Below are 17,982 nucleotides of genomic sequence, written 5' to 3'. Positions count from 1 at the left end.
TGAGAGTAATTTTTATTCAGAAAACATTGCACATTTTCTAGGTATGCAGTTATTGGCCGATAAATAAAATGATGTATTTATAATATAATATATTAAAAAATACATTGATAATCAGAATTATTTTCTAATTTTTTTCACGCTGTACTTAGAATCAACATGAAATCAAACATGCAGCCGACTCATAGAGACTCGAGATAATTAAAGGTTAGCATAGTGTTGTCACGTGTTGTTTAGTTAGTCAGTTGAGTTATTGTACTTTACCTTCTCTCACTTCCAGATCCTTGAGCTCCTTTGCTTCCAGCCCACAGAAACATTCTCCCTGCTATTCCACTGTGTGCAGCTCTCTCTGAAGCACTCGCAAAAGACTGCAGGGACGACCTGACGGAAAAACACACTCTTAGTTGACCATGTGCTTCCCGTCTGCACACTGTTCCTGAACGAAAAGCTGGGTCTTATATTTATAACACAGCCTTCAGAGAATGTTCTGGCTTCCCCACCGAGTTTCAGCTCCTCACAGGTTGGTGAAATTTTACAACTGCAGTATTAAACCAATGGCTCCATGGCTGCTGATAAACATAGCAAGTCCAAAAAGAGAATCCAAATAGAGGAAAAGTAAGTTTCTATAATCCTCAGCAACGAAATAAGTCCATCTCACATGGTTAGAACCAGTTCTCCATAAAAATAACTCACACCAGGCATTGAACTAAGCATCTTCTCCTTCATTTCCTGCCTGTTGGTTTGTTATTGACTATTCATAAGCTATAATAATGAGAGTAGTGAGCCAGGAGAGGAGGACCATTCACGGCATTGATTCCTTCCTCCTGCCATGGTGGAGAGAGTGAGTGAGAGAAAGAGAGAGAGAGAGGAAAGGGAGAGGCAGTGGCGTTCAAACCGCCTCCTCCCCTGCACCCTGTTGATGATTGGTACTGATGGAGAGTCCTGTAGCATCAAGGTGACACAGGTGTTTTGGGCCACGCGTTTGTGACTGACTGCACACTCCTGCCCTCATATGCTATCCAGTCCACGGCTCATGTGTGTCGTTGAATGTACCCAGAGTCTAACAAGAGTTTAACTGGAAATATAAATGTGATTCGAAGAACTGAGCTGATGTTATAGTCCAGCACATGTTGGGATTGCGGGATATTGTGCTGGTCGCTATTAATTTTTAAGCATTAAAGTGTTAATTCACTCAAAAGATAAAATTCTGTTTGCTCAGCCTCATGTCGTTCCAAAACCATATATGCTTTTTTTTTGTTGGGAACACAAGGAGAGTTTCACTGTATGACTGTTTTTACTGTATTTTTGATCAAATACATGCAGCCGCATTCTTCAGGATCTTCATTTTTGCACAACTTATTCTTTTAAATTATCACTTGCACAAAAAGTGTACCATAGCATTCACAGCAGTTGTATTTCCCGTGTGACCTGGAACAGCCTTGGTTTTACCCTTAGGACTGTATAATTTACTTTTACTTTTTTACTTACTGTGTTCATGTTGTTTTGAACAATAAATGTAATTGTAAATGAAGATAAAATAATGAAATAAATAAGGGGTAGTAGTAGTAATATTAATAATAATAATAGTAATATATTATCATAACACGTAATCTTGGCTAATTATTTATGATATAAGTATTTATCATATAATAATTTATCATATTAGTTAAATATTACAGTGAGGGCAGTGCAAGAAGTGTGCTTTGACCTGTACAGTACTAGCCAGTATTTTAGATTATTACAAGATAAGGTAAAACGACAGAAAATGTGGATTTTTAGATGGGTCTAAATGGGAACAGTGATATAATCTAGTTTTCTATTATGTGGATTTATTTACTTTGTCAATATTGTGACCACATTAGTGTGACCAAATTATTTACAAATAAAACATTTGAAACTACATTTAAGAATTCATTGATGTATTTCAACAGGTCACGCAAGCACATTGAAACATTTACTTACTTTGTAAATGAATTAAGAAATTGATCACTCTTTTTTTTAATCGTTCCTTTAAAGCCTACTAGCCTTAACCATACCATGTCAAAACAAATTGTAGTACTATGGTAAACTGTGGTATGTTTTATTAGCGCTCAGCTTGACTGACTGTTGCAATTTGCAGTCTCTGTCTGACCTGCCCTCAAAGGTGCACTGCATCATCTTATCTCAAATGAAAGTCTGAAAAGCAACAGTGAGCAAATCTCTGCCCTGCAGTAGAGAGCTGTAAACAACAATGATGGGAATATTCCACAATCCACATATCATATTTGTGCATGTTGACTCTCTTTCCTATGCTGAGTGAGGCGGCTCACAGGATGGTTGAACTAGATATGAGGCTGAGGCAGACAGGAAACACTGACCCGAGGGAAACCCATTGTCCCCACGGCAAAATGGCACTAGGAGAACCACATCCAGTATTTTTGATATGGCTGTCTTTAAAAAGCTTGGTATGTCCTGGACAGTTGTTGGTATTTGCCGTTCCGGTCACCTTAGCTGGGTAAATAACACCGTACAGGGGCCTTTTTTGTTGGAAAAAACACAGACATCTGGCATTCACACAAAACAGCTGGAATGTTCATCCAATGTGTCCACGCATGATGGGGATTTACTAAACCCATATTGTCACCGCAGTGATTTATGAGGCATTGCTGATACTCTACATTAGTTTGGTGGGAATAAAATCATGAAGAACAGGCTGGCTCAAGCAGTGTTGGAGAGCAAATAACTAAAAGTAGTTATTGTTCAGTATGTTATAAAATATTTAGTTAAACATTGCTATTTGTAACTGTTTTCATCTCAATTTAATTGTTTATGAAATTATTCTCGTTTTTTAGTCATTTTATAACTGAATTCGTTAGTGAATCTGTCTTGAAAATGAGGAAAATGATTCACTGAAGCAGGTGCCATTGCAGCATTTAGGTCTTTTTGTAACAAAATATTTAGTTAAAAGTTGCTATTTTTTTACTGTTTTCATCTCAATTAAATTGTTTACGAGAATAATTCTAGTTGTTTTAGTTGGTTCATTAATGAATCAGTTTGTCCAGAAAATGATTCACTGGTTCAAGTCCCTTTGAAGAATTAAGTTTTATAGCTAAAACTGCTATTTATTACTGCTTTTCATCTCAATTATATTTAGTTTACATACATAATTGTAGTTTTTTTAGTAGTTATTTATTAATTGGTTTGATAATGAATTAACTTAGGTTAGAATCACTTATTCAAGTCTGTGCGACACATTTAAGGATTTTTATTTATTTTATGAGACGACATTTTTAAGCCATTTAGCATGGTAGAGCAATATGTGAATGTGTTGTTTGAGGGTGGGCTGCTCCTCTGTCTTTAGCTAAATGACATGCTAATGCTGCCTTCTGGAGGCCTGACACATGACAATGATAAATAATTATTGCTCTTTCACTTCACAACTGCCTGGATGAAGCCCAGGTGTCTCAGTGCTAAACAACTACAACTAACACCAGAATTAAATCACTTTATTCAATTGCTTTCTTCTATTTTTTGCACATTTCACATTTTACAAATGTGTTTCAAACAGTTATTTCTAAATCTTTAAGATGGAATAAGTAATTTCCTTTATTAGCATTAAGAGAATGAGCGTTACTGTCCAAGTTGCTTTTTTGTGTGTTGTGTATCATTCTCCATGTTGCATTCATTAGCAATATGATCTCTGTTCACCCTTGTTATTTAACACACAATTACACACCTAATGTTGCATGAAATTATGGCTCTAATGACAAAAACAGAGGTAAACTCCAAAGGACGACGTCACCGATAAGGTTAAAGACAAGCTAAATTAAATGTTCAGAGTTGACTGAAACAATGTGTCAGTCATCAAGCCCATGTAGATATGCCATCATTTGTTAAATTAAGATCAGAAAGACAATAATAATGTAAACTAATATAGAGTATTTTCACCTAGATTACAAGGTATGAAATAATATCAGGATAAATGTGTATTTGTTTATACTGTGTGTGGAGTGACAGGAACATCTAAATTCCTATTATACACCTCTCTGTAATAATCTTCTGATTGCGACATTCAATATTTCCAAATATTCACCTTCATTCATGGCAATGCTGTCAATCAGTCCATTCTTTCCTGTAGCTCAAACAGTAGAGCGTTGGCGCTTGCAACGCCAAGGTCATGGGTTCAATTCCCAGAGCAAGAACTGATAAGAATCTAAATGTGTACCTTGAAATGCAATGCATCTGCCAAATGCATAAATGTAAATGTAGACAACTGAAACTGGCTAATTTCTATCGTATCACACTGCCGACTCACTCTCTCGTTTCATATAAACGCAGCTGGTGCATTCTTGCGTCTCAGATATCGATTGCTGGACTGAAGTATTATATTACTGCAATTTTCTTGTTGCTAAGCAGATTTGTATGGGTCCTGATCACACTTATTGGGGTTAATTTTTGACTTGACTTATTATAAAATACAATCAAATGTATTTTAATGGTGCATTCTAGGAGGGATCCAACTCATTTTAAAGTTAGCAAACCAGTCACATTCTTATGTGTTGATCTTTAAAAGCTTAATTAGGTTGAAGGACTGCGACCCAAACATGTCAAGAAATCACGGCTGGTTTGTCATTGGTCGTTTACAGGGTCGGATAGATCTCTGTTGGTGCTGAAAACTCCATTCAGTTATTGTTTCAGATCTCGACAACTGTTTCTTTTTGTGCTAATTTACTGCTCTCATCAAGCAAACATAATTATCTTTTAATGGAGCATTTTCAGGTCTATTACTCTAATGAGATTTTTATTTTGGAATATTTCAGTGCTGCTGGCCAGAATTCGAACGTTGGAATATAAATATGCTTCACTTTGCTCAGCAGATGCGAATGCATGCAGACAAACTGGAGAGATAGTCACGGATAGCGACGAGTGATTGATGAAGCCAACTAAAAAATGAACAACATCACGTTACTCCTCAAACTGTGTAAGTTTATGACATAAATATGTGAACTGAATCCAAAAAACCTAGGCTTTATGCTTGCTAAAACAAGATTCGGTGACTATCCAAAGCACCCAAGTCTATTTATAAAGCTGAATGAATAATTTACTACATGTAAATGGCTCCTGAGGAAATCCCTTCACCATTTACATTAAGAACTAGCAGGGATATAAAGATGTTTTATATGGGGTCAATAAAACTGTTCAGGGGTAAATAAGGTTTATTTGGAGAGTGCCTTTCTCGGAAATTAGTATTGGATCTTCTGGCATGACACATCGCATAATTGTACTGGATAACGGCCACTGTTGTAGTTTTAATTTTACATTCAACCCGTCATCATAGATCGTCAGAGAAAATAAAATCCCAGAGCTTCAAGTCTAATAAGAGTTCCAGAAATTGACTCTGTAGATGTTCATGCTGATTGTCTTGGAGAGACAGTGAATATGATTTGGATGTCTCTGCTGTGTAATTGCTGTATTAAGCATCTAAAATTAACACCCATCAATGCCAAACGGGAGTTAATTTTGACGTGGCAAGTGAATAAATCTATTATCAGCCAGTTGGCTGAACACTTTAAGTGAATGACTAACGGGGAGTCGATTCCTCTACTTTTAACTCTTTCCCCACCATTGACTGAATTTTCTGGCTTTCTGTGTTTTTACTGTTACACGGTAGGGGGGCGCTATTAGGCATCTTCTGAAAGAGTACTGAAGAATCTCCTGATCAAAACACGTGCGAAGAAGATGCCAAAACAAGCGATACCATATGCAATCATATGCATATGTAAAATAACGTGATCACCAACATTTGCAGCATATAAATCAAAACTGCCTAATGAACCCATGACCCACATTCAAGTGTTGATAAAAAAAGAATGCATGAAGCTAGAAAAAAACAGTATATTTTTAAAGCAGAGGGTCTGTTCTTTATATATATGTGTGTGTGTGTGTGTGTGTGTGTGTGTGTGTGTGTGTGTGTGTGTGTGTGTGTGTGTGTGTGTGTGTGTGTGTGTGTGTGTGTGTGTGTGTGTGTGTGTGTGTGTGTGTGTGTGTGTTGCATGTTCAGATATTCATACAAAAAAATATTCTGGGGGCCATGACATTTTTGGGAAAATTATCAAAAATGCTGGCGGTGGCAGGCAACTTTTTTTAAAAACACTGGCGTTGAAGGAGTTAATAGCCCTATGTCATCACAGTCTGTGAAAAGGGTCTGTTTACTGCATGAAAACACAATGCACAGTCTAAATAGGAGGTGTCACTTAAGTCCTTAAATGGCCAACAGTACTTGAATGTAAGGCTCATACAGAAGAATATTTCTCCACTGATGTCAGTTCAATGTACTTTTCAGTATTAGGTGTGTTAGCGTTGAAATTTAAAGTCTGAGCAACAAGAATATTACTGCGTTGTGTATGAACAGGGTGCGTATCCTGAAGACTTTGGTGTTAGAAGGTCAGCATCTCTGTCAAGGCTCCACAGCAGCTGGAGTCTGACATCACCACAGCAATACAGAGACATGCTTCACATTTTACTGTGTGAAATTTACAGCCATCGCCGCCACAATTAGCTTTAAAAGTGTGAGTGGGAAGAAGGAGGGGGGTCTGGAATCCGGTGCCGGTGGGCGTGTTTGATGAGCGAGTTCTGCTGAACTCTCTGTTGGGTTGTAAATATTGGTTGAGAAATCTGGTTGAGGTTGAAAGAACAAAATAGAAACTGTGTCTTCACTTGGGTTCATTGTTATTGTGTGTCACAACAGGGCAAATGGGTCATTTGCAGAGCTGTGTGTTGAAAAGATGGTGTCTAGATGATAACATTTATTACCCCAGTAAACACATCCAAGTAACTGCCTTACTCACTTTAGGAACGTGGTATTTCAAGTGTGACACCAGCTGGATGCTATTTTAGGATCCTGATTCAAGAAGAGCAGAATTTAGATTAACATTGTGATAAGTGTAATTATTTGAACATGTTATTAACCTTTTATTAAGGAGGTCCTTAAATATATTTACAGATCTTTAAGTAATTTTACCAACATGGTTTGTTAAAACACAGATCACCATGTTCAACTTTCTATTGTTGGCCAAAACTAGATTGTAGATTTATTGCCAAGTGATATTAGAGTTTATCGGTCAATATTGGATATATGATTTTTTCAAGTAATTATCTATTGTTTATATTGTATGCTTATAATGTTGCTATGCATTTCATGAATTACTGAATCCCAATTATTGACCTTTTTCAAAGTGAGTAATGCTTACGGTTTAAACTTTCATTTTTTACATTCACTTTTTGAATCAAATGTTATAATTATAATATTATTTTTAATTAGATTATTTACTTGCAGTGGCGTAACATTGCTTTAAAAAGTGGGTGGGACAGAGGTGTGTGTAAATGTGTGTGTGTGCGTGCGTGCGTGCGTGTGTGTGTGTGTGTGTGTGTGTGTGTGTTTGGGTGGGTGGGGTACATTTAAATAGTACATTGGGATTAATTTGTCGTTTAATAAGATCTAATATATGTTGTTAGTACCAATAATTTTCACGTGAATAAATATATAGATCAGACTACAAATACATATGTACAATAATGGTCCTTTGGCCAAGCCTGTCAGAGGTTCTGGGTTCTAATCCGCACTCGTATTGTTTTTTTTTTTTCTTCATTATGTTTATCAGTGGTTGTATATCAAGCAGGGACACATTTGAGTGCATTTTATTTTGTGATTTCATCGGAACGAATAGATTAAAGCGAAACGGATTAAAGCGCGCGTCCGTGTGAAGACTGCGGTGTGCGCGAGCCACAAGAGAACACTCTCTGGACCACTGATCGCAGAGTCAACAAGCACTTTGATCACTTGTTTTCAAAAACATATTTCAGTGTGCTAGATCACCTCTTATTTAACAAACAAACGAAATGCATGCTCTGCAAGTTAACTGGAGATATTTTATTTATTTGTATTGGTACATGCGTGCTGCGAGATGTTTCAAAAGTGGTGGGGACAATATCGACCCTAGCAAAAAGTGGTGGGGAAATGTCCCACCCGTTCCACCCGTAAATTACGCACCCTGTTTACTTGGTTATATATTTTAACATACATTATTGTTCTGTCACGTTTAAGGCAATGATGAAGCAAAAGTCTTTTAATCCAAATAAACAACACAATCCAGGTAATGATAGCGTAACAGCTAATACCCGACAAAGAACAGAACCAAACTCAGGACTCTAAAAACACTGGTGAAACTAATCATCAGAAAATTGAAACAGGTGCGTAACTAAAGGAACTAACAAGGGAAAACCAAATCTAAGGGTCCGTTTACATGACGCCGTCTACTGTTTCCATCTACTGGCCTGGCAGCATAATACAGCGTTTTTAGTGGTATTCGCAGACCCGTGTGAACGGGGAACATTTTGACAACGTTGTTGTCTTTGTGCGAAAAAACACAAAGGACAAACTTTTCAGTTTTTAGTACATTTAGTATTTTGTGAAACTGTGGTGGATGGACCTCGGTTCCTCTAGGGGGATTAGGGGGCATGCTACATAAGAATATTTTGTACATTTTAAAGTTACATTTCTAAATTTGGTGCACGTTGAGAGTTCCAAATTAAGAGCTCCAACCCATATTCAGTGTGCAAAGTGAACAGAAAAATTGGAGGGGAAAAATTTGTAAAAAATTTTTTTTAAACTTACCGACCTCAAGCTTCAAAAATGGAAAATATCCCAAAAGAGTATTGCAATGATCAGAGACTCTGTTCAACCGGTCAGCTCGGTATTGCTTTAGATTTTAAATCTTTTCTTTTTTTTTTCTTTTTTTTTGTAGAAACACCAACGCTATTTCCTATGTGTGATTATACTGTCTAAGTTCTTAAATGCACCATGTTCTCACAGTATCTCTCCCACCTTAACTGTGTTAATAGATGAATCAATGGATGAATCAATTCTCTCAAACAGAATTTGCACATCAAGAAGAAACGATGGTGCCCATGTTGTACATAGTATTTTATTCTGATCTCCCTGCTTGCTTAGCAAATAAAATTCATGATAGATGACTACACTACACTCTACCTACCACCAAAGACATCAGCTTCAGGTCAGGTTGCAAATATTTGCTCAGCACTGAGCGAGAGGGCACCAAAGCTAATTTCCTTTTTCCACATCAAGACTATAAATCCTTCGTCTGTATTTCAAGCTGTTTGTCTGCTGCGCTGCGTTTTGAAATACCTGAAATCACCAAGGCTTCCCCGGCAGGTATGACAACCGTCGCATTCAGCATCAGCCATAACATGAGGCGAGTCATGTGCCAGTAGATTATTTAACAAAGCAGACTGACTGGCCGTGAGAGATTGACATGCCACTCAGGGAGAGCGCAGCCCGTCCGTTTGTCAATACCATTTCGAGTGATAAAGCGGTGCGCTCTCGACAGCAGCCATCAATTGGTGAATGTAAAACTTGCTGTTTTCCTCCAGCTCTGCCACTGGTCAGAGATCCAGTCACCAGACTGTTAATCACACTCACTCAGGCCCCAGCCGCAGGGTAATGACACCTAAACAACAGGGATAAATCACGAGGACACTAAACCAGTCATGCTGCTAAATTTGAACAAAACCAGGAACCGATAGGACATCTGTTTTACTGTTTGCACTCCATTACAGTGGGACACTCAGATGTGGTTGTAACATTAATGCAAACATTATTACTTGGACTGTGAATTAAGTGATATGCTGATTAAGTAATCAATTTAATCATAACTAATTTCATAATTCATAAAACATATAAATATTTGTTCTGAAATGTCTCAAAAAGAATAGATGTTGCAAAAAGAAGCTTGTGTCTTATTCATTTATTTGTTCGTATATGTATGCGTGTGTATACTGCCGTTCAAAATGTTGGTGTTGGTAAGATTTTATTTTATTTCAAGGTGGCATTTATTTGATCAAAAATACAGTAAAAACAGTAATATTCTGAAATATCACTATATATAAAAATAACTGTTTTCTGGTTTAATATATTTTGAAATTTAATTACAATTTAATTTAATTGTAATTTACTCCTGTGATGGCAAAGCTGATTTTTCAGCATCATTACTCCAGTCTTTACAAGATTTTTCAAAAAAGTTTTGGTGCTCAAGAAACATTTCTTATTATTATCAATGTTATTATCATAAACAGTTGTGCTGCTTAATATTTTTGGAAGAATCGAGTTCTAAAGAGGAAGAATAAGTCCCTAAAGAGCAACATCTATTTGAAGCAGTTCGAAAGTCTTTAAATTGATCAAAAGTTGAAAAAAAAAACCTTTAATTGCCCCAAACCTTTGAATGTTCTGGTATATGTGTGTATAGAAAATTAACAAAATTGATTAGAGAATTTTTATAAAGTCCAGAAAGCATTATTGATATGAATACATTATTTTATGCACTATGATCTTCGTTGGCCCAAATATTTGTTAATTTGGTCAAGAATTCTGAAGTGCTTGCTCCATGTAAAAGTACATATTACTTTTATATAAAAGTAATATGGACTTTTAATAATAAAATACTGAGTGCACCTTTCAGTTAACAGGTTTCAGAGATTTGATTGTCTGATTTGATACGTGTCAGAACACATGCTGATTAATGCAATCAGAGTTCGCCTACAGTCAAAAAACATATTTATCCACTATTTGCTCTTTTTCTGAACAATCAAGCTAAAGTCTAAAATAGAATCATCACATTTAACTGCCAACAGCTCTTCGAAGTTTTGCATTAGTTACAGAAACATTGTGTGTACAGAACTTTTGTACATGTTGCTGCCAAAACCCCAATGTTATCTTAAAATGAGGCTCCAACTCTTCTCTGCTGTAGTGGATGTCCTATTTGTCCTCTGGCCCTATTTGGACTTTAGAGAGTTTTTATAATGTAAAAGCTGGTTTAGTGAGACCAATCCTTTAGATCAGCCAATAAATGACAGTGCAAAACAGAAAAAGAGAGAGTTCGCCCTAAAATTTTAAATTCTTTCATATCCCTCACTTAGTTCCAAACTTGAATGACCTTATTTCTCCTGTAGAAAACAAAATATACTTTGAAGAATGTCTGAGCTGCTCTTTTTGGCACAGTTACTGTCCAAAAAAGCACCATAAAAGCCATCTATGTGACTTGGGTGCTGTATTCCAAATCTTCTAAATATGATGGAGAAAAGACTGAAATGGAAGTATTTACTCACTTAACATCTCAAACCATATGGTTCCTTTTTGAGCTTAACAGTCCCGGGTCAAAATATGCTTTTATTTCATTGAAAAGAAAACTTTTCCCAACTGGTTTGTAATGGCACAAGGGTGAGTAAATGATGACAGAATTGTCATTTTGGAGTGCACCATTCCTTTAAGTTAAATTTTATCATTCCCTACAATACACATCTCTTTATTGCCAGGTATTACATTCATTGAAAAAAAACATGCTAAATTGTGGTCTAACAGACTAATACACTTTTTTGTAATGTTACTGCAGTTACTCCCTTACAAAACTGTTCAATGTGTCTACATAACGGCCAAAAGAGAGATGCCAAAGTGTAAAAACCTTGTGTAAACATAGCCATGAGCTTATGCCAAAACACACAAAAGGTTCATAACCTTCATAAGGTTCAATTATTGTCGCAGCCACACGTATGAACAAAAACACTCCATAACATCACCAACCCATTGTTTCACATCAGCCAATCGGACTGTATTACGTTACGTAACAGCCATGTTTATTTTAGCAGTCACTCTTCAATCAAAAACATTTCGACCCCAGTCAAGGTCACTGCATCGCATCGGGTGAAGAAACCTTGTAGCCATCTGTGTGTTATTAAAAATTCTCCACATGTCTGGACAAACAACGGCAGGCAAAAAGTGCATACGTTGTAAAGAATGCTGATCTCCTTTGCACAGGTTGTAGGGTGCTTTTCTAGACCAGAAACACCCAGCTCCCTCAGATCATGTAACCTAAGATGAATAAATGAGCCTGTGCACTTGCTGTCTCATAAGAACCCAGAAGATTTCTAGGAAGTCATGGTACGTTATATGTCATGCTGGGCTTTCTGGTGCTGTCAGAATCTGGAAACTTCCAGTTATACTTGCTGCAAAGAGTAGTGTGTCAATGCCTAGCGGACCTCTACTGACAAGTCCTGGCTGGGTCAGGTGGAAATTTCTGACTGAGTACACACTTAGCTTTTTATGTTTCAACATTTTGGCCCAAGGTCAAAATAATTATAGCATTCTGTTGATCAATGGGTCTCGGTATGAGCTTGCAAATGCATTGGGGTATGGAAAATTACACGGCTTAAAACTCAATAACAGTGCCAGCTTTAAGCAAAACAATATCGGTTGAGCTTGTGATGTTGAAAGCCCCATGTTGCATGGTCAAACAATGTCATTTTTCAAAGTTCCTTGACGTCACTGTGACTGTAGAAAATAACCTTGAGTCAACAAGTTTTTTTAACCTTGTTTAGATGTTTACAGATGGACTTTATCCCCAAATTTTCCCTAAACCAAATAAAGCGACAAAGTGTGTGAATGAGTAGCCGTGTTGTGTGAACAGAGATGCTTGGCATCAGCTGGCACTTCAAAGCTGCCTGTGTCCATCCAGACAAAGCATTGGCTGCAATAAAAGGCTCTGCTTATTTAAATTTGCTTAGCTGATCACAGCGTGACTTTTTATTACAATGAGGACAATAAGGTCACAATATTGTGAGTTTGCACCACTTGAAGATGCAGCACACTGTGTGTTTGTCACGAGAGCCTGTTCCACAAAAGAATGAGTGACATTTTAAAATCAAACTATACAAATGCACAATGTTTTGTTTTTGTTCTGTCTGTCGTTCTATCCATCATTTTGTTATCTGTCTGTCTGTTTCGTTAATGTTCTGTCTGTCGTTCTAAAGTTCTGTCTGTCGTTTTTATGTTCTGTTTGTTGTTCTAATGTTCTGTCTGTAGTTCTAATATTCTGTTGTTCTTCTAATCATAGATATCCATAATAAAGGCTAGATGTCTCGTCCGCGCTGCTGGCTAATGGAGGTCGACGTCCGCACCTGGCGGCCATCTTGTCACAGGCAGCTTGCTCACTCATAACATTGTGTTTTAATGGTGCATGCACTTTTTAAATAACCATAACTTGCTCAATGTTCTACCGATTTTCAAACAGATTGGTTTGTTATAAGCGTCAGAGATGTAGTTATCACACTGTATACTTATGAATAATAAGTGTATAAAATAAATAATCATCCAGAATTATAGCCACGTTAATAACGTTTGTAACCAAACCGTTTGTAAATCCGTCAAAATTTCAACGAGATAAGAGTATTTGTGTTCATGCTGATCACTCATCTTACATCAGGTACCACAGAGCCCGTCAGAAAGCTTGCCTGTGACAAGATGGCCGACGGTGATGACGATAGAGGCTCCGCCGTAAGACATCTAGCCTTTATTATGGATATCTATGGTTCTAATGTTCTGTCTGTTCTAATGTTCTGTCTGTCGTTATAATGTTCTGTCTGTAGTTCTAATGCTCTGTCTGTAGTTCTAATGTTCAGTTTGTTGTTCTAATGTTCTGTCTGTAGTTCTAATGCTATGTCTGTAGTTCTAATGTTCTGTTTGTTGTTCTAATGTTCTGTCTTTAGTTCTAATGTTCTGTCTGTCGTTCTAATGTTCTGTCTGTAGTTCTAATGTCATGTCTGTCGTTCTAATGTTCTGTCTGTAGCTCTAATGTTCTGTTTGTTGTTCTAATGTTCTGTCTGTTCTAATGTTTTGTCTGTCGTTCTAATGTTCTGTCTGTAGTTCTAATGTTCTGTCTGTCGTTCTAATGTTATGTTTGTAGTTCTAATGTTCTGTTTGTTGTTCTAATGTTCTGTCTGTAGTACTAATGTTCTGTTTGTTGTTCTAATGTTCTGTCTGTAGTTCTAATGTTCTGTCTGTAGTTCTAATGTTATGTTTGTAGTTCTAATGTTATGTTTGTAGTTCTAATGTTCTGTCTGTAGTTCTAATGTTCTGTCTGTAGTACTAATGTTCTGTTTGTTGTTCTAATGTTTTGTCTGTCGTTCTAATGTTCTGTCTGTAGTTCTAATGTTCTGTCTGTCGTTCTAATGTTATGTTTGTAGTTCTAATGTTCTGTCTGTCGTTCTAATGTTTTGTTTGTAGTTCTAATGTTCTGTTTGTTGTTCTAATGTTCTGTCTGTAGTTCTAATGTTCTGTCTGTTCTAATGTTCTGTCTGTCATTCTAATGTTCTTACAGTTTATCGTTCTAATTTTCTGTCTGTCTTTCCTTCAAAAGAACATTAGAACAACAGAACATTAGATGTTTTGTCTGTCTGTCGTTCTAATGTTGTGTCTGTTCTAATGTTCTATCCATCTGTCTTTCGTTCTAATGTTCTGTCTGTCGTCTGTCTTTCGTTCGTTCTAATGGTGTCTGTCTGTTGTTCTAAAGGCCCTGATATACTTCAAGGGAAATCGAAGAAAGAACTGATATGACATCATTTCGAACAAAAGTTTGTTTTTGGAGTTTGAAACAGCTTGCCAAAGCGTATTTTTCCGGAAAGGTTTGCTACGGCTGGTAAACACCTTTGTGCTACCATTGCTCCGTGGCGATTACGTAATAGGTAGGTGTGCGCTGAGGCTCCGCCTTCTTTCATGTGGAAATCTTTCCTCGTTCGTTTCTTCTGTACAATCCGTGGAGGTAAGTCCACAAGTATAAACATAAAAACACTGGAGGAGCTGCTTTATAGTAGAAAATAAAGTTGTACTTCTGGTGAAAGGACACACTGACACTGTTTTTCATGTTTAATACAGTAAATCTGCTTGATTTTAAGCAATCTATTGTATAAAGTGCTATAAAATTAAAAATGACGTGACTATTAGAGTGCCGAATGGCAGAGCCCATGCAAACATATCCACGTTGCTATGATCAGATGCTTTTCTTATGCTTTATTAAAAAATGCTTGGTATTTTCTCAATTTTGTTGTGTGTTTATTTTGTTATTGAGAGAAAAGTGGGCAGCACATATTTACTTTATGTTCCATTCGGCCTATCTGTCTTTGTATCTGTCTATCTATCTATTAATCAGTTTGTCTATCTGTCTGTCTATCTGATTAATCACTATATAACTACAATCGTTATATTGATATTATACTGTAGTCCCTTAACTTTGCCAGGGTCATCCAAATTAAAATCTACACCCATGGTGCATCTGTTGTCTTTAAAGTTACATTGATTCACAGCCAGTTAGAAAGCATGAGGCCTGACACACCCCTCAACGAGCGCCTGTCTCCCATGTGTGTGAAGTGCTAATGGGACGTGGCTTTGCTGCCTGCTGGCTTGAGATCTGATATGGTGTCTGAAAACAGCGGCACCAGAGAGGCTGCGGGCTCTCGCTGAAGGTCAGTCGGTGGGCCTTCACCAAATACAGGTCAAGAGGTCAGGGCAGGAATTCACATACCCTGCTGCTACAGCTGGATGATAAACTACACACAAACACACCAACGTAACAGTATAGAGTCATCTGTTTCATATGATAAAATAGTATGTTTGGATTTATTGATGGTAATTTTATTGAATCAAGAGAAAAAAGCCATGGATTGCTCGAAGGGTCTGCTGTAATAGTCAAGCAATAGCTGCTTTCAAATACTCAATAAAGTTTGATCAACAAACAAGACACGGTTTAAAAAATGAAAAGTATAACGCCTCAGTGTCTCGAGGCTAGATGTTCAATTTCTGTGGATGTTTACTCAAGTGCATTATTATTTCTCTCTCTCTCTCTCTCTCTCTCTCTCTCTCTCTCTCTCTCTCTCTCTCTCTCTCTCTCTCTCTCTCTCTCTCTCTCTCTCTCTCTCTCTCTCTCTCTCTCTCTCTCTCTCTCTCTCTCTCTCTCTCTCTCTCTCTCTCTCTCTCTCTCTCTCTCTAAAACTAAAACTAAAACAAATCCGCTTAGAGATGTTAAAGAAAATCAAAAGTCAAACTTATCCTAGATAAAGCACTGGCATCATGAATCAAACCGAACTCCTTTAAGCGTTTGACAAACATAAATTGTGTTTACCTTCAGGTGTCTTTGTTCTTTCTGGATTACCTGGCCGATAATCCTATTCCCAGCAGGCGATTGTGTCTGTCGGTGGCAGTTTAAACTTTTCTGCAGGTGTTCTATTGGTTAAACCCGTTTGTGAGGAGCATTATTAGTGAGAGAGACGTGCTAACCCTGAGTGTAAGCCTCTGTGCTCAAAATGTTTCAGATAGCTGCTGGTGCTACAAGAGTGACAGGCACAATAGAATCACTTGCTCTCTCAACTAATGTCTGTATGTGAACATAGTACACTGATGACCAAACAACAAGTAGTTGTCTTGAAAGTAAACATCTAAAAGAAGATTATACAGTTTTTCACAATTGCTAAGACACATTTCTTGAAACCTTCACCCATATTCTCAAAACTTTAAACACAAACCCCAGTCTTTAAACTACATTCACAAAACCCCTGACTCTTCTGGCAAAATCAAACACTTGCATAAAAACCATTTGATATGTGCTCAAAATCAAACAATGCTTTCAAAACATTAACACAGCCAGTCAATATAAAAACACTCATCAACATTCATTAGACACTATATCAAAAAATTTAGAACACAGCGTACAGGGCATGTAGTTACAGATATTTTTTTATTGCATTTAGAATATCATTTTGCCATAAATAAAAGTAAATAATTCACAACTCAGTACAGCAAATATATTGCATACTGTAAGTACTGCAAGTAATACAGTATTGAATGCCTGTATTTTCAGCATAAAAATAAAGTAAGCCTAAAGACAACTCTAATGAAAAGTGTATTACACAAAATATTGCAATTGCAAAATCAAAGTCAATGAGAGCCTCTTGCTGTTGGGAGAATAAAGGAGTCCTTCCTTGCAATTCTACAAAAAGGAAAATGCTCTTACAAATGTATACATACAGTAACAATAGTAATGGACATCACATTCATATGTAAAATGTATTATAAATCTTTTTTTCTTTTTTCCCCAGTCCCCTTTCTATTGATAAACTGATGTACTGTATCAAATGTATACAGTAAACTTTCAGTCGCACAAATTAGAAAAACTATACATTTACCTGTTCTCTTCTCTGAATGTCCTGGTGGCCACAGAGAATCTGCTCAAATTGGGTTGTCCTGCTTCCTTCATTGTCATTCCATGAACAAGAACATGGTCTATAACAGTTGCCCGAATTTGATCTGAAATTACTATTCTTGGTCTTGCTCTTCATTGTCCTTGTACTCTTCCTCCTCGTCCACCACCTCTTACACAAACTATTCCTCCTCTGCCTCTCACATTGTTTCCATCCATTGTTGGTATCAACATTCAACGTACCTGGGCTACCTGTGTACTCTGAACTGCCTTATATTAGACAACTGATTTGATCACATCATTAGAAAGGAGTTTGAACAATTTTGAGTTGTTGTGTGTAAACGATGACAGCAGTGTTGTAGTTGTGTTTTACTTTTGACACATGTATTTACCATTTTGCAACACCGTGCAAAATGTGTTTTAGTGAGTGAGAATGTGTTTAGAGTTTTGCAAAAAGAGTGGATGAGATTTGCATACAGTGTCTTAACTACCTGAACTTGTTTAAGGTTTTGCCTACAGAGTGACTGATTCGACAAATGGGTTTAGGCCACTGAGCATTGGGTTCAGAGAATGGGGTTTAGTGTTTTAGCAATTGTGAAATACTGTAATATCCCTTGCATGGTGATACCATGCATTAGATGGCAAGAATATGATTTTGTGATTTATAATACCATGGTACTGAATGATTTCCATATTCAAATACTATAGTATTGACATGGTACTTCAAGGTCTATCAAGGAAAAAATGGAATTAGTACACTACCATTCAAAAATTTGTGGTCATTAAGATTTTTTTTTTCCTAAAAGAAATTAAGTTAACACTTTATGTTAGTGCCCTTGCTACAGGTTACATGTATTTACTATAGTAATAACTATAAGTATGCATAATTAAATGCAACTAAACCAAAGCC

The 17,982-nt window shown here is 36.9% G+C and overlaps 1 protein-coding gene and 1 long non-coding RNA gene across 8 annotated transcripts in view; one reads left to right on the top strand and one right to left on the bottom strand.

Moving 5' to 3' along the window:
• Positions 1–17,982, bottom strand: part of s100p (S100 calcium binding protein P) — a 267,160-nt gene that overhangs the window by 7,019 nt on the left and 242,159 nt on the right. For 2 of the 7 annotated variants that reach the window (XM_077203085.1, XM_077203086.1), the window contains exons 1-2: positions 9,182–9,477; positions 262–378 (exon numbers count right to left, since the gene is read on the bottom strand). In XM_077203085.1, the coding sequence (XP_077059200.1) occupies positions 262–378; positions 9,182–9,240 (176 nt within the window). In that variant the 5' untranslated portion in view covers positions 9,241–9,477. Of the gene's footprint in view, positions 1–261; positions 379–9,181; positions 9,478–15,998; positions 16,177–17,982 lie in introns of those variants that run through there. The other 5 variants (XM_077203090.1, XM_077203087.1, XM_077203089.1 and 2 more) reach the window with 4 other exon arrangements.
• The window catches only part of LOC143711521 (uncharacterized), a 110,932-nt gene that overhangs the window by 20,003 nt on the left and 72,947 nt on the right, over positions 1–17,982 (top strand). The window contains exon 2 of the long non-coding RNA XR_013194863.1: positions 278–517. This is a non-coding gene — a long non-coding RNA (uncharacterized LOC143711521). The remainder of the gene's footprint in view (positions 1–277; positions 518–17,982) is intronic.

Source organism: Siphateles boraxobius, unplaced genomic scaffold (assembly GCF_051911475.1).
Source record: "Siphateles boraxobius isolate OS27281-9 unplaced genomic scaffold, OSU_SipBor_1 5, whole genome shotgun sequence".
In the NCBI taxonomy this organism is placed as follows: domain Eukaryota; kingdom Metazoa; phylum Chordata; class Actinopteri; order Cypriniformes; family Leuciscidae; genus Siphateles; species Siphateles boraxobius.
Note: the sequence above shows the minus strand (reverse complement) of the source record. Positions and strands in the feature narration are given on the sequence as shown.